The sequence below is a fragment of the Morone saxatilis genome, unplaced genomic scaffold, assembly GCF_004916995.1.
Source record: "Morone saxatilis isolate NCDOM2014 unplaced genomic scaffold, NCSU_SB_2.0 Contig5, whole genome shotgun sequence".
Lineage (NCBI taxonomy): Eukaryota > Metazoa > Chordata > Actinopteri > Moronidae > Morone > Morone saxatilis.
The window spans coordinates 12,006,647-12,028,448 of NW_023340095.1; the positions used below are offsets into that span (position 1 = coordinate 12,006,647).

General features: G+C 41.7%; 1 protein-coding gene across 3 annotated transcripts in view; it reads left to right on the forward strand.

The window, feature by feature from the left end:
- Window positions 1–1,214: 1,214 nt before the first annotated feature.
- fmnl2a (formin-like 2a) overlaps window positions 1,215–21,802 on the forward strand; it is a 52,515-nt gene continuing 31,927 nt past the window's right edge. For all 3 annotated transcript variants that reach the window (XM_035676911.1, XM_035676910.1, XM_035676912.1), the window contains exons 1-3: window positions 1,215–1,328; window positions 16,627–16,710; window positions 20,581–20,661. In XM_035676911.1, coding sequence (XP_035532804.1) covers window positions 1,215–1,328; window positions 16,627–16,710; window positions 20,581–20,661 — 279 coding nt within the window. The remainder of the gene's footprint in view (window positions 1,329–16,626; window positions 16,711–20,580; window positions 20,662–21,802) is intronic.

Genomic DNA, 21,802 nt, shown 5'->3' on the forward strand with positions numbered 1-21,802 from the left:
ATAATGTGAAGGGATCCATTATGCAGAATGAGTACTTTTACTTTTGATACTTTTAGTACATTTGGCTGATTATACTTCTGAACCTTTCAGGACTTTTACATGTAATGGAGTATTTTAAGATTATGGTATTTCTACTTGATTAAAGGATCTGAGTTCTTCCAGCACTTTTATGTTCTAAAGCATCCAGTGGCACTGCAATGGTCCTACAATCAACAAATCAATACATCCAATTAGCACCTTGAACGACCATTTTAATGTACATAAACTCAAGAAAAAACATACATAGAGTAAAAATGTTTTAGTTTTTTGCCTCTCACAGTGGACTCAAAATACCACAATGCAACACAGAAAATATCATCTCCTTAGCTACGGCTTTGGGAGCTACGCCCCAAGAAGAAAGAAAGGAGAAGAACGGAGCATAAGAATGTGAGCGCCCCCCCCTGAAAGAGCTCATTGTAGGGATGATGAGAGTGGTGTGCAGCCCGGTTGGTGTGGTCGTGAGTGTGGGTGTGTGGAGTGATAGAGAGCCGCCTCCCTCTTAAACTAGGCTGGTCAGCAGTGAAGGGATTAGTGAAAGCAGCTCCAACTTTAACTCACTCACTCACAGACAGACCCCAAAAGAAAGCAGAGAGGTGGTGCGGGGGGGGGCAAGAGAGTAGGAGACGAGATTTTGCAACAAGCGTGAAATTCCATGCTCTGGTCGTGTCATTACTACCGACTGGGAGTGAGCCGAAATTGTGCAAGATACGGGATTAACAGCGAGGGAAAAGCGTCCGTGCGGATCGAGACAAGTTCTTTTTCCTCCCAAGGCTCTGCCTCCATTCCGCCGTGAAGAATCCTCACGGGGGCGTCCTCCGCATCCTCCTGCCGCGTGCAATCTGCGCTGCCGCTCGGACCGTCGCGTTACGCTGCTTCCCCTCACATGTGCTTTATGTTGGAAGAAGGGAAAGGGGAAGAAGAAGAGGAAAAGGAAGGATATCGGATAATAAACCTGCAACAACAACAACAACAAATAAAAAGGAGGCTGTGAGGGGGATAAGGAAAAAAAAAACAAAAAACACAACAACTAAAGAGGAATATTTGTTCCTTTTTTTTCGTCGTGTGGAGATTTTCTTTTTTTCCCCTCAAGAAGTGGAAGAGAGATAGGAGGAAGAAGAGGAGGAGGAGGGTGGTGGGGGTGAAAAGTTGTACTTGTTGGTCAGAGAGGGGAAAACATGGGGAACGCAGGGAGCATGGACCAGCACACTGATTTCAGAGGACACAACATGCCTCTGAAACTGCCCATGCCCGAGCCAGGTGAACTGGAGGAGAGATTTGCAACCGTTTTGGTAAGAAAAAAAAAAAGGAAAAAGAGATAGGTTTTCATCTGTTTCTGTGTCTTTGTTCCCTCCATGCTTCAGTGTCCTGGGACGGGACAGCTGTGTGGTGTGTGTGTGTGTGTGTGTGGGTTGGACCTCTGTTTGTCCAGCACGCCTGTCCTTTGTTGTTCAGAAAAAGGGGTATTCCGACCAAAAAAAAAAAAAAGAAGAGCACAGCCACTGCTGGGTTTGAGTCTTAGGGCTTTTCAACCCTTATCCCTCTAGTGATAAAGTTGTCGCATATTGAATTCAGCTGCAAATCAAATCAGTTTTTTTTTCTCATTAAATTATTCTTGATCTGAAAATATTCACCTTTTTATAGCCGCACCATGTTGAAACACGTCAAACATCAACATTTTTGCCTCCCTTTTGAATACGAGATAATACAAATCTTCACGTCCAGATCAGAGTGTGCTTCTGTAAATTTCCAAGTGTGGTCACATGAGACACCTGCAGTCATAACACAGCGAATAATTGGTTTTATGGCAACCGCCCCCCCCAAACTTTATGAGTCCAGACACCGGCTCACTACTGAAAGCTCTAAGTACCCAGCATGCCAGGTCCTTTTGAAACATCTGTCACATCATAAAGTGTCAACAGCGTCTGTCAACAATTATGTTACCTGGGGAGTGAGCGCTTAACATTCCTCGTGCTGTTGAAAGAGCCTTCATATTTTAAAGCGCTTAAAGAGGATTTGATGTACGATGAACACTTTGTTTTGAATTTAAAAAAAGACGTAAATTAAGATGAAAAGTTTCATAATGATGGTGGTGTGTTCAAAAGCTTATCAATCACCAATATGTTGACTGATTTGTGGCAATTTAGTTGTAAGAAGGACGGAGCTTTGGGACTAAATCATTATTCACCATGCTCTCTTGTGCTCTAAAGCATCATTATGTAGGCCATAATGAACTTTTTGCTGATAAGGAGAATTTCCAGCACACAGCTCCCCAGTCAGAGGAGAAAAAAAAAGGCTAAACAGAAGAACAGTAGGGTGATGGTGAAATTTGAGAGCTGGCAAAATGTGGGTCAAACGTGATCGTCGCCTGGCCCACTGCTCTCATAAACACTGGCTGCTCAGCAGAAGGAATCCGACCGTAGCGATGCAGGCTCTCGAATCTGCAAACTTTTAAGATGAGGAAAAAGGTTTAATTGGTCCATCTTTCGCTGTTTTCGTCTGGTCCAGAGCTTTTGTTTTTGTTATATAGGTGACACAGATCTTTCAGCCTGTAAGCCCATTACAGAAAGTGGATCAAGTTGAGGTGGAAGTCAAATCTCTGTGTGTGTTACAGTGTTGTGTTGGGGTGTGATTGCTGCTTGTCAGACGCTGATGAATCCCATTCTGTGCGGGAGGCAGCAGACTTCGGCGTAGGGAGGTTTGACGTCACGCCACAGAGGGATTTGGGCCTTCTTCTTTAATCACGTCTGCTTTTAGAGTCACCTACTTACTACAGTTTCTAAACATTAGGGTTTCTCCTCTTGAATCTGGGTCTGTAGCAGTAAATGTCAGGGGTGAGGAAATGATAAGGATCTATAAGTGTGGTTTACAAAGCTAATCCTTGTTATGCTTTCCAGAAAGAAAAACAAAATCTACCTGTCTAACTCGCGGATTTCGTGAGGCTGGCTGTCAGAAAAGCCGATCCTCGTAGCATGTCAGGAACTCCCCCACTCCCTCCCTTTTTCCTCCCCGTTGCCAGCATGATGCCTCAGCTCTTGGCGGGATGGAAGCCCTCCAGCATTAGAAGAATTTAGTGCTATAATCACAGCGTTTAGCGTTATTTACTGCCATTTAAACCCTAATGTGTCTCAGCCGTGCCTGATGGCAGTTGGCTCCATTGATTGCCAGAGCGAGTGGCACTGTGTGACTCTGATGACCTCACTTGAGTTTGAATAGCAGATGATTAGGATGATACCTCGCCACGCCTCTCGGACCAACTTTTGTATCCCAACGTATCAGTGGTTACCAACAATTACATGTGCACACAGATTTTGGACTTGATGCAGAGTCTTCCCGTAACATGTTCAATCTGGGCGTGATAGAACAGCACCACTCCTAATATGTTGTGTGATGTAGAAAGCCTCCTTTCAAACGTTGACACATGACTTCCTTTATCTGAGCAGACCACAGTTCAGTGTAACCACATGTATGAAATACATCTTACAGTTCTATATGTTTTACATTTCAGGAGCATTTTACCAAACCCTGGCTCTAGATTTTGCGTTTGTTGCGTGCCACCATAGTTTCTCCTTCGTGCTTGGAAGGGGAGGGTGAAGCGACTGAGTAGCGATCTGCAACTACCCTGCTAGATGCCACTAAATCCTATATACTGGAGCTTTTAAAGCTAGGTTTGATAGTTTAAAGTTTATCTATGCAAACAAAAAATAGGATTTTTAGAAACACTAGAAACACCCGCTAGGATGTGGTTGTGTGTGCAAACCAGCATTTGCCAGCATGCGTATTAGTATTTCCAGTTCGATATTTTAACTTTTTAGTGTAAGTCACATGCAGGGATATGGCTATGTATTATCGTGGTGCTACTTTCTGGAAAATCTACTGGGTTTGCTGCCGGCTGAGTCAGCATTTCCTTACTAAAGAGAAACGCTCCCATTGAAGTCTGTCTCGTGAATCCCTGGAGCCAAGGGTGGATCTTTGAAATAGACTTAGGCTAATTGTAATGCAAGGCCTCTGCCATGATAAGAGAGGCTAATTCACATGTGACCTTGGCCATGAAGTGAGGTGCAGTTTAAACCTAAATATTAATTGTTTAAAGTACTAAAGGGGATAGATTTCCAAAGCTGGAGTCCCAGGAATTAATTCATTGTTTACAGGTTGTTCAGTAAGCAGTTTACTGTGCCTGCTCGTTGCTCTGTATGTCTTGTGAATATTACTGGAAGGTAGAGTTTTGAGGGCTTCGTTTTTCCCTATACACAATCCAGCCAAAATGGCTCTGTAATTACTTTGGAAAGTGTGTTTGCAAGCCTTCACCCCTCTTATGGTTGCCATAGTATTGGTGAGACAAGTCTACAAGAAGGAGATGGGTTGCACATGATGATTAGCCGCTATCAGGGCAGACCTCTTAATGTTTACTCTTCTCAGCACAGTGCTGATATCCCACTGGATTTACTTTATGGCTGGTCATATCAACATCCCGGTAGATCAATTTAGTCTGCACTTATTGCCTAATCAATCCAACCAACATTGTCATTTAGCCAACCATTATAGGGTATAACCAACACTTCAAAGTGGCAATTTTTCCTCTTGGTCTATAAGTGCATACTGGCTGAAAGCATGTGAAATGACTGCAATCAATCTCTGAGTCACATGTACAGTATGAGCCAGTCTATATGCTTCAAGTTAAACCACAGGAAAATGACTCTGTGTAACAGGAATTCAGCTCAGGCCTCATGTCTGCTCCTCTGTCTCAGCTAACCATAGAGTTGACATCAATTTAGACTGTAGCCACATCCAGGCTACCATACTCGTAGTCACTGCTATCAGGGAGGCAGAGAAGTTTACAACCACTGCTTGTTTAAATGCCATATGGAGGACTATAGGCTTAGCTGCCGTTGTGGCTGCTCTTCTCAATAGTCTGCCCAGATTACATCTAAGCTGCTTTGTTTAAAGGCTGTTGAAGCACCCCGAGCTGCTGTTGCTGAGCTGCGAGGCCCTGCATCTGAAATCTACTCCCTACATTAATCACATGAGTAGCCTTCATGTTCAACTGAGGTCTAATTTGTCACATTGCCAGGTTCAAGCTGGCTGTGCTTTTTACCTGCACAACATGAAACACAACCTATTAAGCTGTACTTCAACAAAACTAAACAGAGCTTTAAAAACTGCACTGGGAAGTGTATTTAAAGCTGCTCAAATCAATGGTTTTTTATAAGAATGGGCCAAACGAGTATGTGTAACGTGAGAGGTGTAGTGAAGAATCTACACAGATTCATCACCCGCCTGCAGTTTCCCTCAGTACAGAGATAGTTTTAGTGTCTTTTAGCTCATTGTTTTGTTTTTACGGCAGAAAACGCTACTGTTTTGGTTCGCTCTCACTGCTTTTATCAGCGTTGTTTCCAGCTGCAGCAGGCAGCTGTTCTGATAAACTCTATGTTACCTGGACACAAACAAAGTTAGCAACTAGCTGGTGAACATCTAGCAACTAAACACTAAGATGTTTTTTAGAGTAGAGACCAAAACAGAGCTACAGAAGAATGAATACTTGACTTTAAATTGCCAGGTGGTCAGAAACTCGACTCAAATACAAATGTTGCTTTTTATCTGTGTGTGAATAGTCAGCATTAGGCATAGCAGCTTAATTTGACCATAGTGTGTCAAATGTGCGTGTTATGTCTAGCTTGTAACATTCTGACCCAAAACACTGGTTAATGCTGCTTTAAACATTTGCCTTGTCATTGTTCCCCACTAACATTGTAGTGTTGTGGGAAAGATGTTTTTTTTTAAATGTTTGTTGCACCTTTTTTCCAAACTACTATTTTCTAATTCAGTATCTACACATACTCTAATTCACGCATGTGGGTGTATGCACAGATGGGTGACACAATTAAAGGGAGAATCTAAACAAGTGAGTGCAGAAGCTTTCACACAGACACCCTACCAAGATACTTTATGTTGGTGTTTCTTTATCCTGTACAAAAAACCCCTGAAAAGACTGAAAAAAATAGATAAACGTTTAATCAAGTTAGATATTAACATTATGTACTCTGACTGTTTGAATTGGAGAATTTGACAGGCTGTATATTAGCTTGTGCAAACACAGTGATCCCTGCGTCTCCTACCCTGCTATACCGGACCCAGGAAGTGACTAAGCTAACCCGCCTAGTTTTTCCATGTCGACTCTTCTTCATTAAAAAGCCGAACAATGGGTATTGTCTGAGGAGCAGAGGGTGAACAGTGGCTGAATCCCGTGCAGCAGGCCCAGGGAACAGAGCTGCTCTTTATTCTCTGGAGAGCCTAAGACGGAGCCTGGCACTGGACCCAGACCCGGCAGGCTACGAGAGGCCACCACACATACCCAAATATGTGTGTGTGTGTGTGTGTGCGTACATGCTTGTGTATGGGCATGTGTGTTTCTGCTGTGTCGGAGCCCCGGGATGCTCACCCACCAATTAGCCATAACAGAGCTGAGCATGAAATGCTCGGGGAGCGATGAGATCCGGCAGCCAGTGTCGCTGGCCTTTACAGCCTCTCATAAGAGATGTGAGGTGCTGCGGTGTTGAGCGATAATGTGCTGCTCAAAACCCCGAAGCGGAGCCTCAAGGTATCTTGCCTTGCTGGCAGAGGGTCAGCTGATTATGTGGGAACACGTCTCTTGGCTGTGTGCAGGCACCGCTGAGTCAAAACCACTGGGACTTCAATCAGTATTGTTCTTCTCAGTTCAGTTTTGACATCCGCACATTCGGGGGTGGTTTGGTTTTGCTGTGTGGGTGGCAGAGAGTACTGACCAAGCAAAGCGATACTGATTTAAAATGTTGCGAAAACCTCATACTGAAACGGATCATATCTGATTACAACCCTTGTTTAGGTGCTGGACTAATGAGAAGAGTCTCAGGAGTGTGGCCCTCTACAGAATAGCAAGAGCAGTTGAGCTGTTGTTTGTTGTTTTGGAAGGAAGAGAAACTTTCCCCGGCAGCTTTTTGACGTCACTCATGTGAAAGGGTTTAGTTTTGGATGTAGCCTCGCACTTGGCCATGCATATCTTTGCTGTAGGTCCTCCTGCGTAAGGAGCAAATGTAAGATGATGCAGCTTGGAAAAGGCCAGCCCGGTCCTTTCATGTCGATCACAGCCAGTTGCCAGCATTGTCCAACAGGACCGGTCCAAGGGCTACACAAAAGAACAGGAGAGTCGCTGCTCTGTGGAGAAGTGCATTATGGTCTAGGGTCTGTCCGGGCTCCAAGGTGGCAGCTGCGCCATAAAGTTGAGCTTGCTCGGCCAAAGTGTGGCACAAGAGTGGGTGTTTTGTTATGAGCTGTTAAGAATTAGTTGATGTTCATGATGTTGAGCTGAATCAGACACCTCGTCCAGAAAAGCCTTCAAACGTCAGTGTCATTGTGACAAATTAGTGGTGTGTTATGGCTTCAGGGCCCGCTTTATCTTGTGGCATTGATATTATTGTCAGTCTCTTTTAGGGGCCTCGAGCTTTATTAAGTATGTTTGCAGTTTGATTTTAGACTGAATTGCAGAATCATCATAATGGCTTCTTCTGTGGGCCCCATTGTGTAGCTTTTTGGACCTGAATAATGTGGATCTGTGAGGCTTGAATACAGACGGAGACTCATGGTCTATCAGCTGACATTTTAGAGTTGTTAGTACACGCTGTCCATGTTTGGACTTTTTACAAGCTTGTACAATATCTACAGTGTGTCCTTTACTCCAAATATATAAAAGTGTGCAGATAGGGTTGTAACATACAGTTTAACACCATATCCTCGACTATTACTATACTGTAATTCTTTGATTGTCGAAAAGGCTCTGCAGCTTAATTTAAAGTACTCTTTCTTCTATGTAGGCTTTTCTTCGTGAATGTTTTTACTTGGGACATATGCTGCTTTCAAAGCTGCCAGAGTCAAAAAGGCAGGTTTTGTTGGGTAACAACTTGCCAAAATTAACATCTGCAGAGCCGAATGGGAGGTCCTGTTGCATTTGAATGTACTTCAGTGCTCTTTGCCCGAGTTTGATATAGGCCCCATCACAGCTCAAGACAATGCCGCAGTCTGTTGTTTCAGGCTTTATCGGACAGAAGATGCCTCTCACCCTGGACCCCCCACATTAAACGAAAGCAGTGTGGACTGCCCATAGGTTAGGTTAGATTAAGTAATAACATATTTAAACTTTAAAGACTTTACAAAATGTTCTCCTGAAATTTTGTACATATATTAGAGTTTCTAAAGATTTATAGCACCCTATGGTTTTCGTAGGCTTTCTTTTTTTCCCTACTGTGGCGGGTTTAGCAAGTTTATTCAACTGGCATTTTGTTTAAAACACTTAAACAGTTTTATGAGTCACATTGCAGGACAGAAGAGTAGACATATCAGTTTCTTTTTAGTCATGAGTGAATAGATTCAATCAGTAACACTGGTGTTTAGACGTTTTAGATTTGACAAATTTAACAGGGAAGACACAAATTGGAAATCGGGCCAGTCATAACCAAAATTGCTCAGTGGGTTGATGCACTTCTGCCTGCCTCCCAGGATTGCTGCTTGTTGCTATTTTTGTTGTGATCATGTATGTGTTATTAAGCTCCCATTCAGCCTTTCTGTATTGGATGATACAGAAGCACATTTCTGCTTCAATTATCACATTAGAAGAAGTGACTGTACAACTCTTTGTGATGAATTCTTCAGTGTTGGAGAGATGGTGTCTTCGGTTGTCAGGGGAAATCACTGCAATGGGATTGCTGGGTTATAGTTTACTACTAAGTTTTTAATTGCCAATCATCATTTTAGGTCTACCAAAAGTATCCCAGAAGCTGAGATAAAGCTTAGACGAAGCCTGTGTAAGAGTGTAATAATTTGATATCTCCAAACACACCACTAAAGCCCACAAGATTGTGTCCTATAGCAGCAAAAACAAACCGAAAGCACAGAGCTTTCAGTATGTGTGCAGATGTTTATGCCTGTTATTAGTGTGCATGTTTGAGAACAAGCCAGACCATGTTTTAAAGAACATATTTTCCACTTAAATAAGTCTGAATCTGCTTTATTTTACCCTTTATGAGATGTTGTATTGAGTCTGTTACAGTTTCCGTTGTTCTACACTTATTCTGCTATTCTACTGTTACATAAGACTTTTGGGAAAAGTTTTAGTTTGTTTTATGTTGTATGAAAGGGACTTTTGATTGTGCCAGTGACGTATTGCACCCCTGCAGTGTGATGAGGACAGAGTACATCTGATTATATTTTTTGTATAATGTGCTACATCAAAATGTTGCCTTTACATAAGAGAAGATTCCCACGCGCTGAAAAAAAAGAACTAAGACTCTTCAGATGCAAAAAAGGATAAATTTATTACATAACCAAAAAGTAAGTGGTTGTACATGTTGGGTTGTTGTAGTTAACAGAAGACAGATTAAAGGATTATACTTATCAGCATCATTAAATTCAGCCTCCTTTTTGTGAGCTCATAAATTTCCTGTTCATCCCACTGCCACCTACTGACATAAAGTTTATTACTGTTAAAGGAAACTTTATCTGAAGGTGTTTTCTTTAAACCTTACATAACGCATTTCAAGTAAACCGATGATTTCATTCTTTAACCCACTGCATTTACAGTACTGGGAGCAATTGTTTGTCTTACAGATAAACAACTTTTTTGATTTGTATTCTTTGTATTTGCTTGAACAAGAACATGGACTCCACCTCAGTCCAGACACTTTCGCAACCTCGCAACATCTGGCCTGGCTTGAAGTCATCTGTGTTCATGTATCACTTGTTTTATTTGGACAACTTCCTGCTGCTTCAAATCATCTCCATAATGTTTCCGGTATTTGGATAATGTCCAGCATGAAAGCCATACTGTGTCAAGATTTTACCCACAATGTAAACAGTGCACCAGCTTTATTTGCAATGTACTTTATGTTTGCACTTATACAGCCAAGTGAATTTTTAAATGTCTTCCCTTAAGATATATTGAACAAAAGCTGAAGCAGAGCATTAAATTTGATTTCTCCTACTAGTAGCTGCTATATTCTGTGCATATCACTGTTGATTTTACTGTGTCATTACACTGTAGTGTTATCTGTGGTAAGGCTGAATGCACTTTCAGAAAGCAGTTGAAATGTTGAAAACTACACCAATGATGTGATATCTTTCACTAAGAATAGCTGGTACAGAATGAATGATCAGCTCCTGCTAGAGGATGTGAGGTTGGCAGACGTACGGTCAGATTATACAGTCAACACACTGAAGTAAATTAACAGAATTTCATTGGAATGTGCCTGTAAGGGGGGAAAATGAGAGGCCAGGCTCAAACATTTGAACTCCCCATTCCAGTGAACAGCTTCACAAACACAAACACTACTGTCTCGGTGGAGGAGGCTGCTGAGCCGGAGCAGGGGGTCCTGGGGATTACAAAGCTAATCTGAGGACAGACAGGGGACACCTGTGCCCTCAAAGAACGCCAAGGATTACGGATCCGTGCTGCGCTAATGAGGGGAGGACAGCTCGGTTTGAATAGCGTGTGCCTCAGGGTCGACCTACTCCTTTCTCCCTTATGTAGGCAGTTATGGCTCACTGCCTCGTCTGTGAATATGACAGATTTTGATTTGTATATGTCTGAGCTGTAGTGCTCCCCTGCTTCCCTGCAGGATAAATGAGAAAAGAAAAAAGTGCAATGTAATGCAGTTGTGCAGTTTGTCACGTATTAGTACGCCTAAGGAGGCGTTTTACAACTCTGAGAGTAGCCTGCAGCGCTAACCTCATTATAACTGTGTAAATGCCTTAAAAACACAAAACACCCCTGTGACTGATGAAGCAAGTATTAGAAGGGAACAGTACAACATCTACTAATTTCCGGTGTATTGAGCAATTTGCAAGTATTTGTTATGACTAGTCGTCAATAACCGATGCAGTCAGAGGTTTTCTTGTTGTGGCATGTAGAGCGGTGTCTGTAATGCTCATTTAAAAAGACAGCAAGAGCTCTTAAAGCATCGTAATAAATAAGAGGTTTGGAACATTGCTTTGAATGATGCAAACTGGGTGTTTACAAAAGAAAGCGTTGCGATCTGATAAGGTCATTGGTTTGATTTTTGCGTCGTATCGCATTGCTTATAAGAGAGGAGAAAACACATTGGTTCTGCAGGGCTCGGTCTGAAAGATTAGGAGTCCTTGTGCTGCATTAGCAAGGAAAAGGTAGAGATGGGAGAAAGAGGAGAGCGTGGGCGTGTCTCAAACTCATTGCAGCCCAAGTCCCCAAGGACAAATCAATCGCTGCTCTGTAAGATATCTGAGAGGAGGCTGGGTGGTTGAGAGGCACTGCACTGCACACTTTTCGTCAGTATACATACATACATCAGATTTAGTTAATGCAATGAAGCATGGGCTTGTTACCAGTCACTTAACTGCTTTCGGAAAAGGTAGTTTTTAGCCATGGTAGCTTGGCTTTTAAATTCTGTGTTGGAACAAGTAGGCTTTTTAACAGGGCATGAACCAGGACTTTCACCTCCATTTTTTGACTTGGCTTCATGTGTTCAATGTGTTGTCCAGAAACACATTTAATTTACAGCAACCTTGCCTCCACCCACTTAACTTTTCCAGTTTTATTTAGCCCTTTTGCTAAGTGCACTTGAGTCAGAATTGCTTATGTGTTCAAGAGCACTTATAGACAGCTTTCCACAAGAGTTGAATGATGATGTGAAACCCAGGATATGGAAGTTAACTGACTTTGTATTGTAGTTTTTTTTCTAGGGAACTGCAGAAGAGTGAACGCTGTCTATTTCACCACAGTTTCATTCTTGTGAAGTACTTTGCATATATTTAACGTGTTCAGTATAACTTTCGAATGATGTACAAGAGCAGAGTCAGTTTTGTCAATGTGGTTTACATCTTGTCACAGCAACGGCAACTAAAGCAGGCCCTTCACGTGGGCTGTGTTTGCTTTTGTAGCCAGCTGTGCTGTGAGGGCCGTGCCTCCACAGACCTCCTGGAAGGTAGTGGGTTGGTTCTTGGGCTTCAAGCCAGCTGCCTATTTTTACTCTTTTTATGACTCAAGCTGCCTAATGAGAGGATACATGGACACTAATAACTTCTGTCCAGTTTCTGAGCCTTAAGACCTCATGTGAATAAGACGTTAACAGTAGATTTATATCAGTAGATACTGTTAAAACTGAGCTGGTATAGTAGCTGTACCACAGTGTGTTGAGGTATGGTCACAAGGCTTGTCAACCTGTTCCCAAGCAGGTTGACAAGATTTTGTCCAGGTTGTGTGATTGCAATAAACCATTTGGGTCAACCTGCGTGTTCACACTTCCTGAGTAATGTGTTTTGGGTTTTGTTCCTAGTTTCACTTTTTTCAAACAGATACTGTAGACTCTCTGTCTCTCACTGTCTTCTGATATGCTCTCCTGTTAGAGCTGCACTAAAATATTTGTTGCTGCTACTTCCCATTAAAAACATAGTGTGCTGTTGCTTGATAAACATTGGTCTGTACAACAAGGTCTGGAGAGTTTCAGCACTTTTTGGTTAATGTATTGGTTTTAAAGTACCAGTGTGTATGATTCAGTGGCATCTAGTGGAATGCACGCTTGGAAGGCTGAGCTGTATTCAAATAGTTGTAATCTGCAACTTCACTGCTAGGTGCCACTCAATCCTACACACTGGACCTTATAAGATATGGCTACCTATGAATATTGGTTTTGCATTGTGTTGTAAAATGACACGCACTGTAGTCTTTTCTGCCGCCAGTGTTTGAGCCAGAAAACTGTAGCCTGAAGTGGTTTTTACATCGCAAAACTAATCTATTCAGTTTTAGATACAATAAAATCTAATTTATTGAATAACAGATATTACACTTAAATTTAAATATTAAACGTAATCACCTAAATTTGCTCATATACATTTTTGAAAACAGTATAATTAAATGCTTGTATCTAAAATCTAAAAGTCTTTGACTGGCATTAATTAACATTATCATTAATACATGTGAAAATGTATCATAATATAGGTTGTAGGTTGTATTGTAGAGCCCTATCTGAAGTGCTGGCTTTGTATAATGACATGATCTGTGTTCGAGCTAAAACTCACAGCTTAAGCTTTTTCCAAATGTTTCTAAAGGAATTCACTCTCTAACAGTACAGATGCGAGACAGCTGCTCCGGAGATGAAATGTCAGTTTGGCAAAGTGAGGCTAGAGATGTTGAAGCGTTCCACATTTCACAGAGAACGGGGTTGGTCATCCAGCACAGTAAATTCCAGGGTTTCTCCCCCTTGTCATCTTCATTTTTGTGCTGTCTGGAAGGAGTTTCTCATGCTTTGTCATTGTTTCCAACAATGTTTGTAGCGGCTTCGCACGCTTCTCTACTTGATGGTTGTTGCATGTTCAGCTTCATCATTATCCTTTTGCCTGACACTTGTGCAAGTTTGATCAGATTTGAGTTATTGAAGCGTCTAACACGGATTCCTTTCCTTGAAAAACTGAAGTTAGACACTTTGCTCTTTTGCTTTTAGGGTATACAGTCTGCTATGATGATGGCAGGTTGCTGCTGCAGTTCTCATGTGATCTGTTGCTTGTCTTAAAAGCAGGTTGCACTGTAGTTATACATGTGTTTAAAATTACATTTGTCTCCAGTTTATATCGGATGCTGTATTATGGCTTGTATCAGTCTGTGATCCTTGGTTGAATCATGGGATCATTTTAGACATTGCCTAATTTGTCTGTGTCTGTCGAATGGGTCAAACCTGTCATAATCCTCCTCATACAGTTTAATAATACTTTAATCACTGTGAAATATCCTAATGAGTGATATTTAGGTGTGTGTATTCGTCAGGGTGGCCTGCCATCAATTGCTGGCGAAAAAGCTGCCACACCCTCCTCAACATCACCCCATTAATACCACAGATGCACACACACACACACAAAAAAATAGTGCGCATGTAGACATGGGGTAACCTGAGCCCAGCGAGCTGAGTGCCTGTCACAGCTCATTAGCATTGGGATGAAATGAAGGCTGGTAGAAGTGGTTCTTTGCTTTAGTTGGAGCCTCACCAAGCAGGAAGCCCACAGCTCAGTGCACCCAAAGCGACTCAGCAAACCACCCAGCCAGTCTGCAGGGGCACAGCACCTACATCGAGCACCTACATCATTACCACAAACCCATTTGTTTCCAGGCCAAAACTTCTTCAGTATCCAAACCTAACAAGGCTCAAGTCTAGAAATAACGTAATGATTTACTCTCCTTTAATTTGAGCTTGCCATCGACAAAATGTATGAGTCTGTTTTTTACTTTTGTGTATGATATAGTGAGAGTGCTAGCGGCTGTCATTTAATTTGTCCATCTACTCAGGTGTCAAATTGTATTTTAATGTGTTTAGGGAAGGAAAGTCGGTACTAACTCTGGTTAGCAGCCAGACTGAGTCAATAGAGCCTCTCTGACTCCCAATTCCCCGCAGTCAGCACAGCAGCGATCAGCCGGCTCGTAGCATCTGCTGAATACTAATGCAATTTCCTGGTCGCTCTTGTAGAGGAGGCTGGACGGGCTACAACCTGTGTTTGTAACCAATAAAACTATTGTGCTTCAGATTGATTTTGATGCATCCAAAGACATCAATAAACAGTGAGAGCAAATTGTATTCTTATATTAGGATTTCAATTCATTTAGCAAGTTTACTGGCACATCTGTGGTGGAAATCAATTGAATCATCAGTTTCGATTTAGAAAAGTAAACAGATTTAACTGTGGGAGGGACAGAATATCATGAACATAATGAAATTATTAGTTCGCATAGAAGTCAAGAGACCGGTTAACTTTTTATCTTTTAAGCATCTCTCGTGCTGTCTGTGAACCTTACAGGTTCAGTTAACTCATTTATATAAATCTGTTTAGAGTATACTCAGTCTTCCTCTCATTAGCTATTAGCAAGATACAAAGCTGTGTATGAGCTCTGTTCATGCGTCTCACGAGCAGCTCTATTTACATTGATTTTCTTTTATAAATGCATTTTTTTAAATTTAAATGAATGGCTGTATAGATCACTTGCCAAAGCAATCAGTAATATACAGTATAAAAGATGAAATACTTTGTAAACTCCAAAGCAAGTTGGGGATCAGACTACTCGATCAGTGTCTGACTCTATCCTGGTATTACTCGCTCATGGAAACAGGCTGGATCCCAGGACATTCCTCATCTATCTTCCTCTCGCTCCCCCTGTGAGGAAAAGTGGAGGCTGAGTGCCGAACACACACTGATAGATGATCCAACCCATCGAATGCGGAGGGGAAAAAAAGAACCCCAAGCTGAGCGGTGCATGATGGCCACATGTTCCCCTGCGTCTGTCCTTTAGCAATGGAAAAACATTCTCACTACAAGTGCAGACGAAACACTTTTGATGTTTGTTGCCTTGACTTGACAGCTTTTTGCTTGCAAAGGCTGTTGTAAGAGAAGCACACACCTATACTGTCTGTCTGTAACAAGTGTTTGCTGTGAGTGCCTAACCAGTCTCCAGCTGGGTCACATGTTTTATTTAAATTTTTCTGCTGACATATTTGCGTGTTGTGTGCTCTCCATACTGTAGGTGGTACGATTAAGTGCTGGTTAATTGTTTCAAGCTTTTCTAATTTACATGAGGGTGGGGTGAATCACGCTTGCGTTAAATCCAGCCAAATTGCAGAGGTGTTCGTGCAGGAAGGGAAGTAGAGAAAGCCGGATAAAGAAAGGAGTTGTGTAACAGTTTTTGGATGATTGGGGCTTATTCTCAGACATAATGTCAACCAACACATGGGTCAGATTAGATTTGTCCTGAAAAACACACACTTCTCTGGAAATCACTCTGAACATCAAAAACAAGGGTTTTCACTTTCACTTACATGCTTACACACCCTAATTCACTTCAGTACAGTGTCTTTGTATGTGTAGTCAATTGACTGGAATGAGTTATGGGGTCAAGCTCGGTCTCATTAAGATTAGACCCCCTTTTTCCCAGATGTATTGTTAGACTCCTCTGCAGCACTTCACATGGTGGATATTTTAGGATTTTCTCATTAGTGGCTTTTCTGCTTGCTGCAAATATTTGGTAACTGTGCTGTAGGAAATGGAAAATATTTAGGGAAATCATGGGATTAAATCCTAGACTGACAGAGAAAATCTTAAAAAAGGAGTGTCTTGTTTCATGATTACCCAAGCCGAAGATGAGGATAGAGTTATGTGAGCCCTTTTTTTTTGTGATCAACATTCTGTAACTTAAAAACTAATGGCCATTTTTGCATGAGATTTGCTTGTATGTTTCACTTAAGGAGACTTTTTGATCTTTCCCTTAGCAGTACCATCTCATCTACTCATTACAGTGTTTAGTGTGAGGCTAAACTGGTGCAGGTCTATAAGTTACTGCTGTGGGTCCAACTGTCGGTGTCTAGTTATTAATATGTCCTTTTGAATGCTGTAGATAGCCTGGTATTATGTAAATTGTGTGCAGTGCTATTGAAATTACCCGAAAGGACATGCGTACCTTACATACCTTTCCCTCCTGTCTATCTGTGATCTCATGTGACTGATGATGTTTCATTGTCCACATCCAATTAACTCTGACCTTTTTCTCTCTTTCAGAACTCGATGAATCTTCCTCCAGACAAAGCACGACTGTTGCGGCAGTATGACAACGAGAAGAAGTGGGAACTCATCTGTGATCAGGTGGGCAACAGTCACTTATCTGTATGATAGGATGACGTAGTGCTGTACAAGTCACACTTAATGCGGATGAATAATTGCCAGACTCACAAGAATGAAATATTGTAATAAATTAAGTACAAAGTTGGCTGTAAAGTGATTAGTTTTTTCATTTGTCAATCAGCCTCCTTTACAGTTTAACAAAGTAAACCAAGCGATTCTATATGTACTCTAATATCTAAGGTCTGTCCCACACACAGCAGCCATGCTTCATTGCCCTGCCTTTATCCTGTAAGCCTTTCCCAGTTCATACACGCTGCCCTGGCTTCCCTGGTCAAGTGGGTCAAGTGGCGCAGCAGGGAACACACATCAGTTAGCCAGTTAAAAAACTCAGGCTGTTATTGGCGTCAATGCTGCATGTAGGAAATAACTGAGGGTGCACGTTGTGCAGTCAGCTGTGGTCTGAGCGCTCCACTCAGCCTTCAACCTCCGTGCCAGAGAGTTTTTCTGCCTCCCTGAGCAGAGGAGAAAAAACGGAGACAAGATCAAGACCACCACCCACTCAAACTGCATTGATAGCCACTGACCCTGAAGGGAACAGTGCCAGAGAGAGCTCACCAGGCCGCTTACCAGCAGTCAGAGATCCTCTTTCAGTTTGGAGTGGACTCCATGTTCCTCTGTCAGGACTGAGGTGAAAATACTTGGTTTCCCTTTTATTGTCAGTGAAGCAGTCTCCAAAAACATTGCTCAGTGTTTTTAAAGACAAGCATCTTGGTTTCTACATACTTTCTTACTTACTAAAACAATGTGCATTCTGTCTATGTGAATCAGTGTTATCCATGTTTAAAATGACTGGTATCTACTGTGGGTGGACTTTACAGCATTGTAAAACCTTTGCTGGTCAATAAAGTGCCAAAAAGTTGATGTTTATGTTGTAAGACAATCCCTATTTCCCATCACTGTAACAGTCAGACGTCAAAGAATAGTGCTAAACTAGTCCTCCAATGTCTTTATTCTATAGTCTTGTTTTCCCAAGAAGTCTATACCCATGACAGCACAGACGGCTCTGGGAGTAAAATATTTTCTGTGTCATAGCTACAGCGAATCTCTTTATGTAACCATGGAAACAGTAATGGAGGGAGGCAGGGAAGCAGAGATGACAGGTACATCCCCTTTGAAAAACAGGCCCTGCAAACGCCACCAGAGGTTGAAATATTAAACATTTTTGGGGCAATTAGGAGGATTTATGAAATATGGAGGATGCTCTTGATGTGAAGACAGGGTTAAAACATATGATGAACTCATCACTGTCACGTCTTGAGAGTTCTCAGGATTTGTTGCAATCCTGTGGTATTTTCCAACCAACAAAGCATTTTCTACAGAAGTTGTTGATATATTTAGGTCTGAAGACAGCAAATTGCAACTAAATGCCCACTTTCATATTAAGTGATTTCCCCTTCTAAAGTCTCTGCTCAACTCCCTTAGGTGCAGTGGGGGAAAGTGTACCTCACCTTTGAAATTGAATCCAAACCAGCTCCCAAAGACAAACTCTAGAACTGCATACAGCATGTTTGAACCCGTTTTTATGTGCTCCTAAAAAACAGACGTGCATTCTCTATATTATAGTCTCTTGCTTCATGTATTTATTGCCCTCCATTCCTCACATTTCTTTCCATGCAGCAGGATATATACAGTACTTGTCAGCTCTCTTTCCTGACGCCATTCTTGTCTTTCCTGTTTGTGCTCTGCCAATGATATGATGAAATGCGATGTTGCTGATAACACAGCACTGCCCAGAAAGGCAATCTGATCTCTGAGTATGTGTATACAGAGGGCGGCACAATGATGTGAACACATCACAACATTATGATCCAATACAATAGCCTTGTCGCAAATGCTACCTTTTTTATGAAGCTCTTTTTGGTGAAGGTTTTCACTAGCCGGTGAAAAGAAGCAGCTGGGGATGCGTCATGTTTCACACAGGTGTTTGTTTCCCCAGGTAGACAGGGAAGTGAACAGGCACAATTAATTACAGTAGAGAAGAATAGGACTTTCCAGAATGGGGAAATAAGACAAATCCAGCAAACACAACATTTCCATTGTGGAACAATGTTGAGAATAATCCCCTGGAATTTGTTTAGCCAGGTGGTAAACCACTCAGATCCCGATGCATCTTGTCTCATCAACAATTTAGGTATTGGATGACAACCTAAACAGTCATTAAATTTATGTTTTTTTTCCTCTGGTGGGTAATGTTTTACATCATAAGAAAGTATATATATTTTTGATATCAACCAAGATGGAGCCAGTCAGATCAACGAACCATATAACGTAGTCAAACTGTTAGAGATCCGTCGGGAGAAGAGCAAAAACATCTTTTCCATTAGAAAAAAAGCCTTTAGTGCCATTGTTTTCTCTTCTTACAAAGAAAAAATCTCTCCAGTTCTGATATTACTATATATACTCTATATTACAGTCACTTTTCACACACACACACCTAGCGTTATGTCATGCTGTAGCTGCCAGTAGTTCCTCATAGGATGCTGATTGGTCCTGTACCACGGTGGTTTGGACAATGGCACATAGCTCGAAGCGTGGTAAGATGGATTCTGGCATAATCCAGCTGCCTAGCAAGGTTAACTGTACTTACTGTCTTGAAGACAAAATGTTTCACATGAGAAGCAAACATACAGAGACAGATTTTTATAGATTCGTATCTGAGGTCCTTGCATACTGTGGTATGCATTGAAAATCAAAGATTGATGATACACGACAGAGAAAAAGTCTTAAAGTGGACTTTTCCCTGAAGGCCAGTCATTCAGTTATCCCAACTAGTTACGTAAGTGAGGATATGTCTTGGCTGTTTTTGCCCACATCATATGAAGAATAAATTTACTGAATTACATGCTATGCAGTCTCTCTGATACAATGTAATGTGGAAAATCACTAAACAGAACCATTCACGCTACTGTGGTGTGGTGCTCGGCCTGATCCAAATACTGTTTCCCGTTCAACACACTGAACCAAATCCAGCACTAATCTCTTGTATTTATATTTAGAGCACAACAGTAAATGATTTGACCTAAAACCTGTTCCTGGCTGAACTTAAGACATCCACACCCGCTTGGCCGCAATCCCCAGGCATGTTATTCTTTATAGGGCATTAAAAATAATCACAATCATTAACAGCAAGATTGTTTATGGCCTTCTGCAGGCTGAACAACCGTAACAGTCACTGTCTCCTTGCTCAGTGTTATCGGACTGTGACCAGGTATCTAAAGAGTTCACTTCCCTGTTCTCAGGTGATAGACACGACTATAAAATATAAATATAAAACATCCACACATGAGCCATTCTTAAAGTGCAACACAATAATCCTTGAATGGGCCCAGTCAGTTTTCTGATAAGCAGAGTAAATGCTGATCTCCAGTCTGATCTACAAGAAATCCTCCAAGAAAAACTGGTGCATTGAGTGCTGGCTCATTCCACCCTAGGTCCGTGCAAACTTTGCACATGTGACACAGGCTTGTCATGTCCACTATAGCAGGAATAGAGGAATAATTGTTATTTTCTTGCCGCCTCTTAAAGTAGAACATAATCTGGGTTCCCATCAGTTAAAGGGTGACTCATAATGACTGTAATTTACACAAAGCCTGTTCAGGTTTAATCTGATGCCTTTAGTCTCACTACAGTTAACTCTATAATGGAGATGTGTTCAGACTTGTGTGTGGTTTTTCTAAATTCATAATATTACTGTACAACTTCTGTCCTAAATACTAGAAACGTTTCCTCCCTCTGTGTCTTTATGTCCTCTCATTCTCTTTTATTTCTCTCATGTCGTTTGCCTTTCCTTTTGCTCATCTCAGTCTTTTGTTTTCTCCTTTTTTTTGACAGGAGCGATTCCAAGTGAAAAACCCGCCTCACACGTATCTCCAAAAGCTGAGGAGTTATCTAGACCCAGCAGTCACAAGAAAGGTGAGTGCCCCCTCGCTAACATGCTATCCTGTTCCATTGGCCTGGCCGTTCCACTGCTGCAGCTTTTCCTTCCCCTTCGACCCTCTATCTCTTGTCCAGGATATCCCTACAGTTGAGGATAGATTGCATACAGGGCTTCTGGAGCCGACAGCTTGGGAACTTTAGTTACAAAACAGTCAAAAGTGTGACTTACGGAGAAAGGAGCCAGTTGTTTATCTGGAACGCCCAGGTTTAAGACATGAAGTTTAGCAAGACACTGAATCCTTGTGGTGCTGTTCTGGCTCTGACCTCTTTGGGAGGAAGAGCAATGGAAAAAAACACAACAAAAGTTACTTAAAGGCAGAAGAGAGCATAATAGTGTCTTCAACACTATAGAGAGGGATCTAGATTGCTAATTGCTTACAGCATGGCAGGAGGTATCAGAAGTGTCTTAGCTACATTATAAAAATGGTCTTATGTCATCTAAGCAGCCACCTCTAGCGTTCCTGGCTGCTTGGACGGGAGAAGAAGAGAGTAAGAGGAGGGGCTCCACGAAGCAAAGCATCAGCCAGCTTTCAGGCATTGCCAGAATTAAGCCTTTTTGGCCTGGTTGAGAGAGCTGTGGGGGGAGTGCTAGGAGACCAGTCTCTGTGATAAACAAATTAACCAAAAGACTCTGCCAGAATAACAACAAATCGCTGAATAATTCAATTTGCAATGACTGGATTTAAAATTTTACATTACAATAAGCACCGTGAACTGAGCTACGGTATAACTGTGGCAACAAAAAAAAAGAACAAAAAGAACAGCAACGGCACATAAAGCTGTATTCCCATCAACTTATTTTCATGCAGATTTTGAAGCATCACATTAGAAAATGTTGTTGGAGATGGCAACATTTGCAGAACTGTTCTTACACTTGTTTGTGGTGGTTTTTTCCTTTTTTGAAAAATAGTTAATGTGCTTTATAGGATATATGGGACTGATGTAACCGCCTTCCTCACATTACACATCAACACGTCATCTTGTTGTGCCCTCTTCTGGTTTTCAGACTGGAAATTAAGCTCTTGCTTATCTTGATAAACCAACTCCTAATAACTGCATAATGGTAGTGGACGGATTCGAAATTTTTAAATTCGGTTAAGATTTGCAATATATTTTG